Here is an 18,088-nt window from a genome sequence, read left to right on the forward strand (position 1 = left end):
TACTACTGCAATACATCTCCTTTAAGTCCCTTCCATAAAAACCTCTCCCTGAGATGTCTATAGGTTTTGAGAAACCCTAGGTGTTTGGCCAAGGGTGAGTAATGTATTTCCTTTAGGATTTTCTGCTTCACTTTAGATTCAGGCACCAAGTATATCCAATCCTTATAGTAAATGATGTCATCCACCACCTTGTGTCGGTCATCCTGAGTGTCATCGTTCATTAGCATACATGCAAATCTATTTTTGGAATATTCCACCAATAAGTGTGCTTTGCAGTCAGCTGAGACCTAAGATGGTAAACAAACGGCAGATTTTCTTGACAAGGCATCTGCAACCACATTGCTCTTCTCATAGTCAATGTCTAAATCAAAAGCCTGAATCTTACTTAACCATTTTTGTTGCCTCTCATTTAGATCCCATTGCTCCAGAAAATATCTCAAACTATTATGATCGGTACGAACGACAAGCTTGGCACCTACCAAATACTGCCACATTTTGGTTATTGCATGCATAATGGCTAACATCTCTTTGTCATAAATGGAATATAGATGCTTCACTAGTGTAAGCTTTCGACTCTCATAGGCTATAGGGTGTCTATCTAGCATCACACTCAAGAATGAATGGTTGTGTGAAATCGGGTAAGGCGAGAACCGGACAAGTGCTCATTGCTTCTTTTAACTTAGCATAAGTTTATTGCACTCTTTCATTCCACTAGAAGGAGCCTTTCCTAGTCAGATTTTTTAATGGTGCACTGAGCTGAGAGAAACCATTTACAAACCCGGTAGTAAATGCATAGTCCTAAGAACCCTCGCAACTTAGAGAGCGATTTTGGTGGGGGCCAGTCCAGGATAGCTTGAGTCTTCTCTTCGTCGACCTCCACTCCATATTTACTGACGTGTCCTAGGTATAATATTTGTCATTCCGAATTCACATTTGGATTGCTTCGCAAACAAGGACTAGGCCTTCATGATCCCTAGGACTTCATTTAAGTGTTTCAGGTGTTCTTCCCAAGTTTTGTTGTAAATAAGGATACCATCAAAGAATACAAACAAGTACTTACATCGTTGTTTGTTGAAGATGTGATTCATGCAAAACTGAAAAGTAGCTTGTGCATTCGTTAATCCGAGCGGCATGACCAAGAACTCATAATGCCTGTAGTCACAACAAAAAGTTGTCTTCTCCACGTCTTCTTCCCAAATGCAGATTTGATGGTATCCAAAACGGAGATCTATTTTAGAAAAATAAACTGCACCATACAGCTCATCCAACAATTCATCAATCCTAGGAATAGGGTATCTATTTTTTATTGTCTTCTTATTCAGTGTATAGTAGTCCACACACATGCGCATCATCCCATCCTTCTTTTTTTACCAATACCACTGATGATTCAAAAGGGCTGGAGCTGGGACAAATCCATCCTTTCTCGAGTAGCTCTTAATTCATCTTCTCGATGTCATCTTTGAATTTTTTGGGATGACAGTATGGCGTGGTGATAACTAGTTTGGCACTAGCTTCCAGCTCGATGTTATGCTCAAACTCGCAATGGGGTGGTATGCTGAGAGGAATGTCTATTAAAACTTTATCATAGGTACTCAAGATATGTTGAAGATCATCCTGTTGTCCATTTATTGGTTCCGCCGAAACAAAACAATGTGCAGCCCATGCAATGTCATCATGCCGAAAGATGGCCTCCATCCACTGTGTCGACACTTCCTTTGGTCCCTCGGCCATCCCACGAAGAACAACCTTCTTCCCATCGACAACAAAAGTGAAGTCCATCCGTTTGAAACTCTGAGTGTATTCATCAAGTGTCTCCATCCACTGTATGCCCAAAATAATCTCCATATCATCTAGGTCCACTATAAAGATATCCTCCATCACACTCTGGTTAGCCATGGCAATACTCAATTGGGGAACTAGGTGCATACAGGGCAAAAGTGTTCCTCCGACGACCTTGACCTAGAATCCTGCATGGGTCTAAGTACGTAAACCTCTTCTTTTCACCAAAGACAAGTTTATGAAGTTTAGAGTGGCTTCGCTATCAAGCATCACAATGACCCTCTGTCCTTGAAGGGTTCCCTGTACACAAAATACCGTACATCTCGGGCTCCCGACTAACGCGATGGTTCCTCCGCGCCATACCAATGTGGCAACTCTCTTTGTATGGTTCAGATTAACTATTTTGGAGTCATCGTAGGAGTGGTCATCTTATGTGGGTAGATCCCCCTAATCGTCCTCATCATCGGATACAACTTCAATGTAGTGTATTTTCCCTTTATCGAGGCATCTATGCCCAGGTTCCCATGGTCCCTTATAATTGAAACATAATTTCTTCCTTCGTAGCTCCTGTTTGGTAGCTTCATCCAACAAAGGCTTCTTCGGCAGAGGTTTGTTATCTTCGACCCTTGAAAATACAGACGGTTTGGAGTGTGAGTGACCTCGAAAGGATGATGTCGATGATGATGCCATGATTCGCGCCTTTTTTATAGCCTCAGAAAGGTTGGCAAGATTGAAACCTTTTACCTAACCCCTCAGTAGTTCTGTTAGTCCATCCATGAAGAGCACTATCCGTCTCCTTTCCGAAATGTCCATGACCGAAACAAAGAGTTTCTAAAATTAATGTGATGCACTGGTTGACCAATCCAGTTTGCCTCAATTGTGCCAAATCTTTGAAATTAAGTTTCGGATATTTACCATCAAATCAATCTATCAATCTTTCAGTGAATTCCGCATAAGTAGTTACTTGGCCATGCCTCAATGTGATAGTGCCATGATGCCACCATTCATGCCCCACTCCCTCCAAGTGGAGTGCTGCAAATTTGATTGCTTCTTTTGTGTTGGATTAAGTTGGAAGTAAATATCGGCCTTTATCACCCATGCTTGGGCAAATATGGATCTGAATCCGTCAAATGGTGACAAATTTACCTTACTCAACTTTCTTCTAAGATCATCCTTAAAATATCCTCGGTTTCCACCTCCAGAATATCTCATTCTCAATTCCGCGTAATCTTTGTAGGATATATCCTCCTCCAAATTTGCATTCTTCCAGTCTTCTCTCAACAGTTCTTGAACTTCCTCAAAGGTTGTCTACTTTCCTCTATGTGGTACCTCCGTCCGTGGAGGGAAAAGCAGCATAGAAGGTCGAGAGCATGCTGGATGAGGGTTTGCCTTACCCGACACCGAGTCCACGCTGTGACCATTTTTTTCATTGGATATCTTATTGTCTGCCAATTTCCTAAGAATTTCTTCCATAAGTTGTTGAGTATCATTGATCTGAGCCTAATTCGGATTCCTCGAAAGTTCCTTTAGTAGCGCCATGAGATCAGCAGGAGTGGGTTCTTGATCCTCCATTCTATCAACTACATGGGATCTTCTCTTTCGACTATAAACTTTCATTCACTGTCCATAGGCTAGCAAGATCGTTGGCTCTAATACCACTATAATGTTTTGTTTCCCTTCCAACATGTTCCAACTGTGAAATGGCTATCAAGTGTTCATCAGATGCATAATGGAAAAGACATGATAGTATTTTGGCAAAACAATGCACACAAGGTAGGCCATACAATGGTGTTGGGATGCAATTGGGAGCCGTACGGTAGTTTCTGAAGTGATTGTACGGTACTAGTGGGATGTTGTACGGACTGTGTCCGTACAATGGTGATCTAGAAGCTATACGGTGGGGAGGGTGGAGTACAATGTCGTACGATATGTGGAGTGGAGACCGTGTGACAGGGGAGATGAATAAGCTGTGCAATGGAGCAGCAGCCATGCAATAGAGGAACTGGTAGTGGGTCGTACAGTGTGTGCAGATTGAGCTACAACTAGATACCATAGCAATACATTCACCACATATGCTAATTAATGCCAAAATAATTCATTCAATCCAATTCCAGAGATATATATATATATGAATTTGCAACAAAGATGTTGCACGGATCCACCAGACCTGAGCAAGTAAGACAGAGGTGGAGTACAATGAGGGTTGAATCCCACCAAAACCGAAATTGCCAAGTAGGGAAGATCTTTCACTTCCGAAATGGCAAACTATCCAAAACTCCGACAGAAATTCGCACAACAAAAAAATAATCCAAATCGCATACCAACTACTACCTACATGTCATGCTTAAAAACCTTTCGGAGGAACTTTCCAAGGGTATACAAAGATAGTCAATGGTCACACCTATGGAAACAATTAAATAAAATATGGGTCCGAGATATACTAAATCAATCGGCCCATAAACAAAGGTTTCATTGATTATTTATTTTATGATGGGAACATTACAAGTTGGAGGTGTCCCATAAGAGACACACATGTAAAATGTTGAGCCTAAATAAATATACTTCAACCATTTGACATTATTGTTTAGAGAAGAAAAATCTCATGATGCACAAGATTCCAAGCATACAAAATGGATGTGTAATAAAACATAAGAGTTTACTAAGCCAATGTAATCGACGGATGCAAAGCTAGATTTAATCAACATTCTCCCATGTTATGATCGAAGCTTTTGAAGTTTGCTGCATTTTTCTCACCCACACCAAGTTGAGATGATCTCCAAAGAATATGACACATGAGGAGGAAATTGAACTGTTTAATCAAATGAGACAAAGTTGTATTAGCTCATGGAACACAATAAAATTAGAATTTGCAGATAATGGATTTATTGATAAGGTAGTAACTTACAAGATGCCTTCCCATCGATGTGCTCCAAAATATATGGGTATAAATATTTTTGTTCAGACACAATAGCTGGAAATGTGATTGAAAACAGGCTTCTGTCAAATAGGAAACATTTGGATGGTGTTAAAACTACTTTGTGTGCAGACCAATGGATGCAATGCTGCACGGGTAGAAAGGGATGAAAATTGCTCGATGGAATGCCCATACTTTCATAGGCTCCACAAATGTCAGCTTTGAAGCAGTTTGGCCATGGAATTATAATGAAGCATGAGACAGTTTGATATAGAACATGATGTCCTTCTTACTCACAGGTGTAGAGCCGATTCCTACAAGATCTTTCAGCATGTTACACACAATCGGGAGCTTTGTGATGATAAAGACATTGGAGACTTTCAATTGAATGTAATAACATGTGCAAAGATAAATTCCAAACCTTGCCACCAACCTCCACATTGATCCATGCTCCTAACTACAGTGCGTATGAAGATAGAGTTCACAAATTATTCCCCTATACATGGAGCCACAAGCAGGAAGGATGAATTGTTTAAACATAATTTTTAAAATAAATTTGCAGAAAATTCTCAATGAAATGTGGTCTCATGACTCGCCATGATGGTAGCACATGCGCAAAATTGATACAAGTTCCTATCAAATGCATGTTTGCAACAAATCTACATGAAAATATGGAAGCTTTGAACAAATTACTGGCACACATAAAATAGCTAGAGGAAGCTCCCAAACTACTTGACTAAATGCTCTGATTGCTCCAATTACATACCATGAACTCTGCTGAAGATTATATTTCATCACATCGAAGAAAATAAGAGGTTGGCGTATTGAATTTTGTTCTTATAAATTCTCCTATAATGCCATCTTGTGATAACAAAAGGCATTAAGTGTGTGTCCTCTCAATATGCAATGATCAAATAAAATGCACGTAATGGGACCATGTTAAATTTAAAGATGAAGATCTACGGATTTGATGGGAGTTTGTTTATAGAATGAGGATCGAATGGCGTTTAAAAACATAAAAATGGAGAAAGCTTTGAAGCCAGTACAATTACAAAGAGTACCACTATTTCATCGTGTTGTGGAACCATAGGTTAATGTGCCTTACCTAGTTAAAGGAATGCTTGTGGGCGTATGGAACATGGGATCTAATTAATTGATGGCATTCTTCAAAGAAAAGTTGACTCGCCAATTGTAATGTTTCCACTTAACATGCATGATGTCACATGCAATGTAATAATGGTTGAACATCCGCAAAATTGGCTGCTGAAAAGATTTTAAATCTTTCGTGTAAATGATGTTGGTGGGTGTAAAGTCAAAGTTCATGGCCTTCAGTAACATCCTCGTAGCCTGTTCTAAATGGGAGCTTAAGAATCACGCATAGATGTATTTCAAATCATACAATAAATAGAGAACTTTTGTAGTTGTGACTGCTCTCAAAGACATGTCAGCAAATTGTGGAGACATAGACAAACACATGAACTATTTGACAAAATGTTTCAAAGAGATGCCGATTGGAATGCATAGAGTTGGAAGTGTGGGAAATTAAGTTATAAAGTAGATTTCAAAGGGATACAAACACAATTGGCAAGAGGATTTTGGATGGGTGGATAAAAGTAGAGACCACAAACATAAATATCACTCTGCAATATTTATCAATATGTTACCAGCCAGCGCAAAACTAAGAGGTTCAAAGAAGACCATAAAAATATCAGTCCATAATCAAAAGAAGTTTTTCTTTGAATATTGTTGCTATCAATGCATTAATTAATGTCAATGTGCATTAATGGGTTCAATTACCACACACTCAAAGGTTTAGCAGTAACTGGATATAATGATTATGGACGGACAGACATACATACATACATACATACCAAGCCATGGATCTGTTGGGATAGACTTAGAAAAATTGGACAAATGCAGTTGGAAGGTGTGAACCTTTCTTCGGAGCTTTGTCTACCATCTTCTCGAGTTTCACTAAACTATGAATTTTGAAGTTGAATGTTCATGAGGGTCACTAAGATTGATGTTTGCAATTTCTCTTCGGAGCTTTACCTACCATCCTCTTGAGTTTCACTAAAGTGTGAATTTTTTAAATTGAATGTTCACGAGGGAAACAAATTCTATTAAGATTGATGTTTGCAGTTTCTCTGAAAGAAATGCATGCAAGTTGTGGTACCATATACAAGGTATTTGATATTGCAAAGTCATGAGAGAAGCACATAAATAATTTGATGTAAATGACAAAGTAAAAATGCAACTAGTAGCTCTCTGATTTCCATCTACCAAAGTTTAAATGAGAGCTATGGAGCAGCATATGAGCATTTGACTAATGGTGAAGGAGTTCTAAATATTATTAGTATCTTATTTTGCCGGAGACTTCAAGAAATATTGCCTTGTGGAAAGCCATGATTTTTGGGCTTTGTACAAAACATATGCATTTATAAAGCTCAGAAGTTGTCAAGCAAATATATTTGGAGACTCGAAACAATCATCATTTGAGAAGATATAAGACCTTAAAAAATTGTGTGAAGAATTATATTCAATATTTTAGTTGTGTCTTCATAAACATGCATCCAACATATGGAAACACGCAGCCACATTTTACAAGGAATTGAAAAGAATTGCATGTGTCTAGATGATGATAAGATTGAAGATTCTAGCTAAATCAATGGAGCTGATACCTGGTTCCTCTCTTTTATGCTATGGGTGGGCTTCAACTTGTCTTTTTGAATATAGTGAATTTGGTCACTTTTGGTTGATTTTGTAAAGGTTAATTAACCAAAAAAATTTGTGTGTGATGTTGAGATTAATAGACCTCCCCAAAACGCGCAAAAATACATTAGTTATTAACCTAAGAGTTAGAGTAGTTATTTTGGTAAGCCTATAAAGCTATGTTCCCCAGGGACATGTCCCCCCCAAAAAAGCCAGTGTTCCGGGGATGGGGACGTCCCCATCCCAGAGACTTCATTGGGGACTTGCATCTGTCCCCAATTTTTTAACACACAAATAATTTTAGAAATAAACAAAAAAGTCACTTTTGCCGTCCCCCCCCCCCCCCCCGCCCCCAAAATCAGCAAAAAAATTTGCCATCCCGGAAACCCGTCCCACTATCCCCTGCCATTCCCATACCAGAAACTCGGGGAAACATAGCTATAAACACAAGGCTATTTGTAATGTAAAGAAAGAACTTTTTGCTAAGGGGAACTATGGAAAAAATTCTCAGATTTTTTGATCTGCACTATTCACAATGTGTTTTTGAATTTGTATAAGAATACATTTAGTCATATGTCTCAATTGTATTCATGATTTTTTATTACTGATTTTTCATACATCAAGTTGGTAATCTCTATAAGTAATGGTGAAATCCACTTGTTCTTCTATCTATGAACTTAATATGATGAAAGACATTCGATTCCGGGTACCTTGAGGTGAATGTACTAGGATAGTGTATCTTTTCGTATGTCAAGGTCTGCTTTACATTTTCTGTTGTCTTTGCATTTTGTGCTAGATATCCCCTTTGTGCTCATTTTCCTATTCTAAGATCCTATTTGATATTCGTATGTCTATCAGTGGGATTTTTTCTATTAATCTTGTTTAGTCTGGTTTTGTCCGTTTTGTACTTTCAGGTTAAAAGTACACAGAAAATACAAATAACCCAATCTTATGAGGGAGCTGGCCCTCTCAAACACAAAGGAAGACTGCAATCAGATAGTGATTTGATCGCTATCTCTCCAACAGTTGGCACAGTTGTCACCATCCACAGGGCAAACAGGGTCATTTTCAAATAAGCACTTGCAATGACAAATCTGTTTTCTAACAGGTTCTAAGGGTTGTGATACTCCTCTATAAGACATTAGCATTGTACATTACTTACGTACTATGTGTCCTTGATGGCTCGGTATCTACTGGCATGTTATCAAGGTGATGAAGAAGTTTTATGACTTATATCATTTGTCAGCATTCTTGTTGTTTCCTACCCCTAGTTATTAGTTCTTTAGATGATCTCTGGATACTCTTTTCCATGATCCTTCTTCGGTTTTATTCCTCCTCTTCAGTTCTTGCTAAGTTATTAACATGACATATGGCATTGTTCTTGTAGCACTAAGGATATTCTAGTCTGTTGTTCAACATCATTACATAATGATTTTCTCCATTTTACTGCTATGTCATGGCGTATTTTGTAATTCAATCCCATCAAGTATTTATTTCCTTCCATCATACAAGGGATGCATCTCTTTCCTTGTGTCTTTGATTAATCAATGTAACCCCTTTTTAACCTGACAATAGCCCCACATTGATGTTGGTTCGTGACCTACGTGAGTCATGCTTCTTCCTAATATAATTGCAGTACTTGTTGTGAATTACAATCGTTTGATTTGGATTTAAAGTTCTTAATCACACTCCTCCATTTATTGTATTGTTGACTAGCCTCCATGTTTGCTGAGAGAATATATAATTTGTTTAGTTGTTGACATGTCAAATTATACTTGATAGAGTTTATTACTCAATGTTTGATGAGGATTCTGAAATAGTTTGATTGGGATATCTATCGCTTTATGTTTTATTCAATCTGTCTTACATTATAATTAATAATTAATTAACATTCTCCCTTAATTATCATGTCCACTTATTAATTTATGGTTCTGGGACAGAATATCACATTTATCATGTGCCCTTTTCTGGAGTGAAATAAGATAGTTGGGTTGTAATGCCCCTTTTGGGGATCAACTTAAATTTGGTCCTAAAACAGTAATTCTAGTTAAAGATGAAAACACAACGTATTATGAATATAGCATTATAATAAAATTACCAATTGTATTGCCTTTAATGGGATATTCCTAGTTTAGGGATTGCAAACAATATTGAAAACAAGATTGACATCAAAACATTAAATGTCAAAAATCCATGATAGCATCTAATCCCATATAATCATCATTCGTATTTAAATCAGTATACTCTAATATCATTAATGTTTTGCCCAAGGCATATTCCTATAGTCAACCATATCGAGAATCCATAGGAAATGCTTGTAAATGGCAATCTCAAGGATGGTATTATCTGTATTGCAAGAGCATGGAAGGGATTTTGGTCAATTCCATCCCTCAATCCACCTCAGTGTATGGCAATCCTCCTTGATCAATCCCAAGAGCACAAAAAGGATATTTGGTCGCCTCCTAGCAAACAACATGACAGAATTTCTAGTCCATCCATCTTAGGGTGGCACACTTCAAAAGATGCATGACAGCTGTCCTTTACCAAGCCCAATAGCACAAAATGGATTTCTGGTCCATTCGGCCTCCTGACCCACAAGCATGGAAGAACTCCTAATCCATCCATCTCGTGGTGGTGTACTTTGATATGAAGAATATCATGTACTCCATCTACTATGAACTCAGAGAGCTGGCTGTCCTTCCTGTTTGCAAGACGCTTCCATAAATTTGATATCGTTTACTTAGGGAATTTTGCTAGTTATCTCCAATTAAATGCATGTTCCTGAAATAATAGATGTATTCTCAAATGACTGCCAAGAATTATATTTCTGAATATTATTATTTGCTGCAATTAGTTTCTATGCCAAATTGTTATTTCCCTTCCTTGATAACTGATATGATTTCTGATTTATTTAATTTGCCTATTGATTGATAAATGTTGAACGATTGATATTTGTATGATTTATTGACTGTATGAATAAATTATTTTTATTGCATGATTTGAAATAGTGGCGAGTGATGATAAAATGATTGTTGATTAGATGATTGATGAGTAATAATCTAATGAATGCTAGTTTTATACATTGATGAATGATGACTTAATGAATGTTGATTCGATAGAGTGATGATTTGGTGATTGATTGTTAGTTTGATTTGATAATTGATGATTGCTTGATGAATTCATGATTGATGACTGATAAGTGCTCCTTGAATGCTTAGAATGATTTCTCCCTTATACTTTATTGGTGAAAGTGCCATCGCCCTTTGTAAGAGTTGAGTCAAAGCCTTCATTGCTGCTTTTGAGAATAATAAATTATTTTCCAAACTGATTTCCTTGGATTTCCTAAAATGAAACCGTCACCTCTCTATACCTACCAATATGAGAGAGAAGTCACAACCTTTCACAATCACCACCCTTTGGAAGAGTACAACCCTTCATAATTTATGTTGTTTAAAAGAGTCGCACCGTTTCAAAATTACCACTCTTTGAAAGAGTTCAACCCTTCATAAATTATGCTCTTTGAAAGAGTCATTTTCTTATCTCCTTCCAATCTCTTTCTTCTTCCATTAATCCTTCTTTGATTCATATGCTCCATTCTTCCTTCCTTCCTCCATATCCCCTTTCAAATGAGCTCTTCTCCATTTTATATCCCATGGTTGGGTAAGTCACAACTCCTCATTTCATGCATTTTGACCATTCATTAAACATATTTTAATTTTAATTTTATAATTATATTTTATATTTTATATTTAAACTTTATTACTATGGTTTATTATTAAATCCTATTTCAAAAAGGAGTTATTAAATGGGCCCACAAATTCCTAACTTAAAGGGGCAGCTTATTAATATGACTATTATAAATATAACATGTTTCTTTAAGAAAAAAACTTTTAAAAATTATACATATATTTTAATTTGATAGAGCCCATTTTTCAGTAAAAAGGGGCAACTGTGAAAGGAGCATTTGGCCTCTCATTTAATCATCACTCATGTTATCATTTTGCATCTAGTTTTATGATTTGAAAAATCTGTTCAATCTAGGGCATCCAAGGAAAAAATTCTTGGTTTGTTTGAGGTTTGAGAGGATGAAAACACCATTGGATTCCACATTTCAGATCAAAGATGAAAACCCTTGGTTCCCATTTTAGCTGGTTCCATTTGAAGATAAATTGTGCTGATTAGTCGAAGATTTGAAAACATCTTTCACTTTGCAACAGTCCCACTACAATATTTGTTGCCGACTTTTGAGGATTTCATGTAGGATACCAGTGTTAGGACGATTTGGATTTGCCAGCGAAAATAATTGGTTTTTCAACATATCATATTTGACAGTTTCTATATTAACTTTCAAAATTTTGTCATAACCTATGGATCTGCTAATAATTTCCACCTTGCTACAGTACCACTGCCATGTTCGTTGCTGATTTTTTGGGGATTTCATGCAAGATACCAGCTTTAAGGCAACTTGGATTTGCAAGCAAATTATTTTGTTTTGTCACTATATCATATTTGAGGGTTTCTACATAAACTTCCAAATTTTTGTCCTAAGCACTTGGCTTCTTATTTAATCATCAATCAAGTTATTATTTTGCATCCAAATTTATGGTTTGAGTAATTTGTTCAATATAGTGCATCTGAGGACAAAAACACTTTGTTTATTTGAGCTTTGGAAGGATGAAAACGCTCTTAGATTCCATATTTGGGATCAGATATGAAAACTCTTGTTTCCCATTAGCTGGTTCCATCTGGGGTAAAATTGTGCTGATTTATTGACAATTAGATTTTTGGGGATTTCGTGCATGATACCAGCACTAGGATGATTTGGATTTGCAAGACAATAATTTTGTTTTCTCACTATACCACCATATTTGAGGGCTTATACATAAGCTTTCAAATTTGTCTTAAGCATTCAATCTGCTAATCCTGGCCGAGTGCTCAATTGGAGGAATAAAATCAGTCATTTTAAGCATTTGACTCAGTCATTTTCTGCTAACCTAACAGAGTGCCACATTTGGAGGAACAAAATCAGTCATTTGTGCATTGTATTGGCCACACTGCTAGTTTACCTTGTTTCAGTCATCATAAGCAGTAAACAAACAACAGTTGGGAGTCATTTCTCAGTGATTACACTTAGATTTGGACACGTTTACCTTGTTTCAGTCATCATAATCAGCAAACAGTAGTTAAGAGTCATTTCCAGGTGATTACAATTAGATTTAGACATGCTTACCTTGTTTCCAGGGAAGATCAGAAATAATTAGCAGTTGTTATCAACAACTTTTGGTGTTTCCCAGCTTGGATCAGTCAAACATACCAATGTTTCAGCCATGTGACCTCTGCAAACACTTTCCAGGCCCCCATACTCTTTGAATCAGCAATATGTACACGTACAACCTTATGAGTAACAATAAATTGTTTTTAAAAAATCTGAAAGTGAGGACCCAGCCCTATTTGAATCAGCACTGTAATTTTCTGCAGTTGCAAATAAATTGAATATTGTTCAGAGAGTTTAATGTTGCTGAAGCTACCATCTTAGGGTTTATGATTTGTTGAAAAGAAATGGTTTAAAAATTTTGACCGGAATGTGTACTTGAGCAAGTTTGGTCCTTTTTCAAGGGAAAACAGAGAAAGTACAAATAATATTGCTTTTTCCTAGGGTTGTCCGATTGGGGACATTACAGTTTTCCTTTTTGCAAACTCTCGGACCCCACGTGGATCACCTTGGAACGAGAACTTCATTCAAATAGATAGATAGATAGATAAAATTGTAAAAGCCTTGGTCAAAGTCTGCACCATATTCCACTCCCTAAAATAGAGATCTAACAGCTCTACCAGCTTTCCACTTCCCTTTAGTATTGCTCCTAATTTTTCCTTTTTTCAGAAATACGAATAAAGACCTTTGCGAGAACATATCAATGAGTAGCATCGTGAAATTTCAAAATTCTAAATTTAACGAAAGAATTATGAGGCTTACCATCAGGATAAATTGCAGCTACACCTCCCTCGTAGAACCAGTCTAATTCTTTCTTTCTTACGAGAAATATTCCTCTGAGGACGACCCCAGTGATCTAAAAGGAAATCCTCATCAAGTAGTAAGCAAGTCAAATCAACAATATATTAAATAAAATATAAGGAGCATTTTCATTGTCATCAATTATGAAGCCGGAGTATTCCTAGAAAAAACATTCGAGCAATTCTCATTCAGTAAAAGGAAAACAGGGTAGAATCCGGCTCACATGCTCAGCATATGACTGGGAATACGTTAGGGCTATAGTGCTACCCCATGATCCACCAAACACCTAAGAGACGTTGAAATGGGAATATAAAATAAGAAACAACAATACCTAGCAAGTTGTCAATTTTTATTTCTACAGAATACAGATTCAAAAAATAAGCGCATGAAGGATGGATGAATTTTTGTAAGAAACTTCCAATATCATTCTAGAGAAACACACACACACCTGCCATTCCTCAATTTCCAAATGTTTTCTGAGTTTCTCAATGTCCTCGACAATATCCCATGTTGTATTCTCCTCTACACATGCACGTGGTGTGCTTTTCCCTGCACCGCGCTGCAGAGTTGTCTTATTAGTGAAAAAACAAGTGCGAAATAGAACCTACTCAAATCAGAATAATAAATATCGAAGAGCAAACCTGGTCAAAAAGGATGATACGGTAAAATTCTGGATCAAAGAATCGTCTGTTGCCACTACTTGTACCACCTCCAGGTCCCCCGTGAAGAAATACAACTGGCTACAAGTGTCGTAATTTACATCATAGTTATGGCTTCAGAACAATCAATAATACAAATAACCAGACGTTACAATTCAAAAGAATATTACAGATTTAACATTAGTGACATGTTTTGTATCTTTAACATTGATGGATCAACGTATGTAGATGGTGTTTATAATTTCATGGATCAGTTAGAGATCCATGTATTTCTATGTCCACTAATTATGAGGTTTTTTTCAAAGTGTTTACAGTAGATTATCCAAAATCTAATAAGATTCGAAGTCAGCAGCTTACATGTCCATCTGGATTACCACTTTGCTCCCAGTACAAAGAATGAATTTCTGAAACTTTCAAGAATCCTGAAGTGTACGGTTCAATTGGCGGATACAGCTCCCTACGAAAGTTTTCCTCTACAGTAGACTTCAACAACACTTCGTCTTCCATGTTCCCTTTCAAATTCATCTTGTCTGCACCTGTTTAAGTATTTCTCCCTGTTATCAATATTAATTTTACTGTTCGCCCATTACAGTTATCACCCAAATAACAAGCATGATTCGTCCGAGCAAAAATTCGCAATATCAGTTGTATTCGGAATGGAATCAACTATACAGTGTATGAAAATGCGAACATACAAGAAACATATTCGCAACTATCCACTCCTTTTGGCACCGGCTACAGTCCGGATTCTGCCCTGCGCGGATGCTATGCGTACGCTGTCCTTTCCCGATGGTAAGTTATTGCTTTTTCAGTTAATTGTTAATTTTAAATAATCTTCTTCAAAACTAAGATTTATAGAAAATTGAACTTTTTTGTATATATGTTTAAAATAATTATATGTTTTCAATTAATTTCTTTAAAAAATTATTATATATATGTGTGTGCGCTGTCCTTTCTTGATGGTAAGTTATTGTTTTTTCAGTTAATTGTTAATTTTAAATAATCTTCTTCAAAATCATTCAACTAAATGCTAAGATTTATAGAAAATTGAACTTCTTTGTATGTATGTTTAAAATAATTATATGTTTTCAATTAATTTCTTTAAAATTTTATTTTATATATATTTATTTATTTATTTATTTATTTATTTATTTTTTAGTAAATAAAAGTTGGCTAATTAGATCTCGGATTCATTGGCTTAAGCGGAGATAGAAGATCCAAATTCTTCTTCAATCTTCTTAAGCAAAAGCAAGTTAATGAGTCCATTGATAGGTTAATTGATAAGGACATTGAGATTACGAATCATAATGATATTAAGGCAGCTCTCTCCTTATATTATCAAAATCTTTTTGCCTCCAAAGATAACGTTAAGGCTAAGAATCTGAGAAACAAGTGCAAAGATATTAGTCCTAACAAAATCACTAGAGGTGATTTGGATTTGCTCAACAAAGAGATTTCTATAGATGAGATCCAAAAAGCCATTACTATATTAAAGAATGACAAGGCCCCAGGCCCCAATGGTCTGCCTATTTAATTTCAAAAAGTTAATATCAGTTGGATTTGTAATGACCTGTAGAATATCTATGTTGAAGCTTTTAATAAAGGTTCCCTTGGTGGCTCCATTAATAGAGGGATCATTAAGTTAATCCCTAAAGAAGGTGATAAGGCTTTCCTAAAAAATTGGAGGCCCATTACCCTTCTTAATGTTTCTTATAAGATTCTTGCTAAGATTATGGCCCTTAGATTGGAGGGCATCCTCCCCAAGCTTATTTGCTCCACTCAAACAGGTTTCATTAAGGGTGGATATATTCTGGAGAATCTAGTCAGCTGGGAGCCCATGAATTGGGCTAAGCATTCTAATCAAAAGGTGACCATGTTTCTCTTAGATTTTCAAAAGGCCTATAGGTATATTATCGTAGGCATAGTAATAGGAGCCAGACAAATGTGGAACATCGGGTGAGCCCCTTTATGGTGAGGAATGGACGTTGGGTCCCCAGCCGCCCCCCTGTAGTTATATGGCTCGTAGGCACAGTCATATTCATCAACCTATTCTTTTAAATAAATGGGTCACAATAATATACCTCACCTAGAACTCCCACCCATGAACCGTCATATGACCCAGTCAATATTACTTTCTTGCCCCAGTGGTGCAGAGTAGGAACCTCAACTAGCTGGGGGGTGGCTAGGAAGCAAAGCTCAATTCCTACAATGAGAAGTTTCCATCCTTCACCGGCCACCCTGCACCCGAAGGTGTGGTAGATATATATGTAATATGACAGAGTGGAATGGGATTTTATTCTCATGTTGCTTGAGGCATGTGGCTTTCCTCTCTTCTTCTACAAAATGATTATGGTTTTACTTAAAGATGCACCTGCCCAAATTGACATCAATGGCTCCCTTTTGTCCCCTTTTGTGCTTAGCAGATCTATTAGCTAGGGGTGCCCCCTTTCCCCTGCTCTCTTTGTGATAGTCTTTGATGCCTCTTTCCTACATTCTTAGAGACAACTCTATCTCTCCTTCTGTTAAGGGCATATCTCTATCTGACAACTCTGAACTTACTCAATGTCAATTTGTTGATGACACTGCCTTGTTTTTTGATATCAGTGAGACTAACTTTGAGAGTTTACACTATAAGCTTGATTTCTTATGCTCTATATCTGGATCTTGGTTGTCTCCAACGAAGTCAATTCTCCTGGGTTGGGATGATTGGCCTCTAGATTGGATTAGTAAATTTGGGTATCAATGGGTGGTCCTCAGAAAATTGTTTGTTACCTTGGTGTGTCATTTTCTATGGAGCCCTCCCTTAGAGAGATGTGGTTGTGGATTAAAGCCAAGCTCAATAAAAAGTTGTCCAAATGGCATAACAAATCTCTATCTCTGGAAGGATGAGTTCAAGTTTGCCAAAAGATCCTCTCCTCTTACAACATATACTATTCATGTGCTAGGATGTTTAATTACCAGATTTTGGATATTCAAAAGACCACTAGAAATTTTCTTTGGTCTGATGGTAAGGGTAACAAAAAAATGCACTCAATCAAATGGAAATGGTGTCATACTAATAAAATTTTGGGGGGGATGGGGCTTAAGGATCTTATAATGCAAGGGATTGCCCTTACGGACAAGTGGATATTTCACTGTCTAGAAGGCTATGAACCATGGAAGATCTTTATCAAGAATAATACCCATTGTTGTGCCCCAAAGAATGCTAATACTTGGAAGAATCTCCCTCTTGGAAATTTTATTGAAGGGAATTTCCCTGTTGTTGTTCATGGTTCTGTTGTTTTTAAATCCATATGGAAGGCTTGGGAGCATGTTAGGATATTCCTCTCTTCCATATCGTTCCATGATAATAACCTCCTATATGGTGAATGATCCATTTGGTGGAACCTTAACATCTCTAGTAAACCCCTTGCCCTTTCCCAAGGCTGCTTGGCTAGAGATTGGCCTAAAATGGGAATATCTCAACTTATAAACCTATTTGAACATGATAGGCTTATAAGTTGGGAGGCTCTTAGTTCTGATTATAACATTCTTTTTTTTCAAAAGAAGACTTATAATATGATTGTCAAAGCTTGCAAGGACCTTCCTACTACTTGTCATGTTAACTCCCATAGGTTTATTGATATGAAGTGGCCTGATGGGACTTTGATTACTAAAATTAAAGCTAAACGTATCTACAATGTTCTGGCTTATAACAACATCATTATAAATCATGTCAATAATTTGTGGTAATTTAATTTAGATAACACTGCTTGTTGGAAGAAGTTTTTAAAGATCCTATGGAAAAATCCTATTGATCCAAAAATCAATTGCTTCAAATGGCTTATGCTTTTGGATAGACTACCTCTTAGAAAAGACCATAATTGCATGGAGGTCTATAATATTTGTAGATTGTCTGATACTTGCAGACATTATTTTTTATTGTAGTATTGCTAAAGAAATCTTGTTACTTTTTGGCATTTCATATCCACAAAATGTCACTATATTGGAAATCATTAGTGGTTATATTTC

At 36.8% G+C, this 18,088-nt stretch overlaps 1 protein-coding gene across 3 annotated transcripts in view; it reads right to left on the bottom strand.

The window, feature by feature from the left end:
* PIP (proline iminopeptidase) overlaps nt 1-14,772 on the bottom strand; it is a 257,285-nt gene extending 242,513 nt beyond the window's left edge. For all 3 annotated transcript variants that reach the window (XM_089829012.1, XM_089829017.1, XM_089829003.1), the window contains exons 1-5: nt 14,435-14,772; nt 14,060-14,158; nt 13,867-13,977; nt 13,642-13,704; nt 13,380-13,473 (exon numbers count right to left, since the gene is read on the bottom strand). In XM_089829012.1, the coding sequence (XP_089685138.1) occupies nt 13,380-13,473; nt 13,642-13,704; nt 13,867-13,977; nt 14,060-14,158; nt 14,435-14,602 (535 nt within the window). In that variant the 5' untranslated portion in view covers nt 14,603-14,772. The remainder of the gene's footprint in view (nt 1-13,379; nt 13,474-13,641; nt 13,705-13,866; nt 13,978-14,059; nt 14,159-14,434) is intronic.
* Nucleotides 14,773-18,088: the final 3,316 nt, after the last annotated feature.

This window comes from Cupressus sempervirens, chromosome 1, assembly GCF_028749045.1.
Source record: "Cupressus sempervirens isolate cs-2001-9-10 chromosome 1, ASM2874904v1, whole genome shotgun sequence".
Taxonomy (NCBI): domain Eukaryota; kingdom Viridiplantae; phylum Streptophyta; class Pinopsida; order Cupressales; family Cupressaceae; genus Cupressus; species Cupressus sempervirens.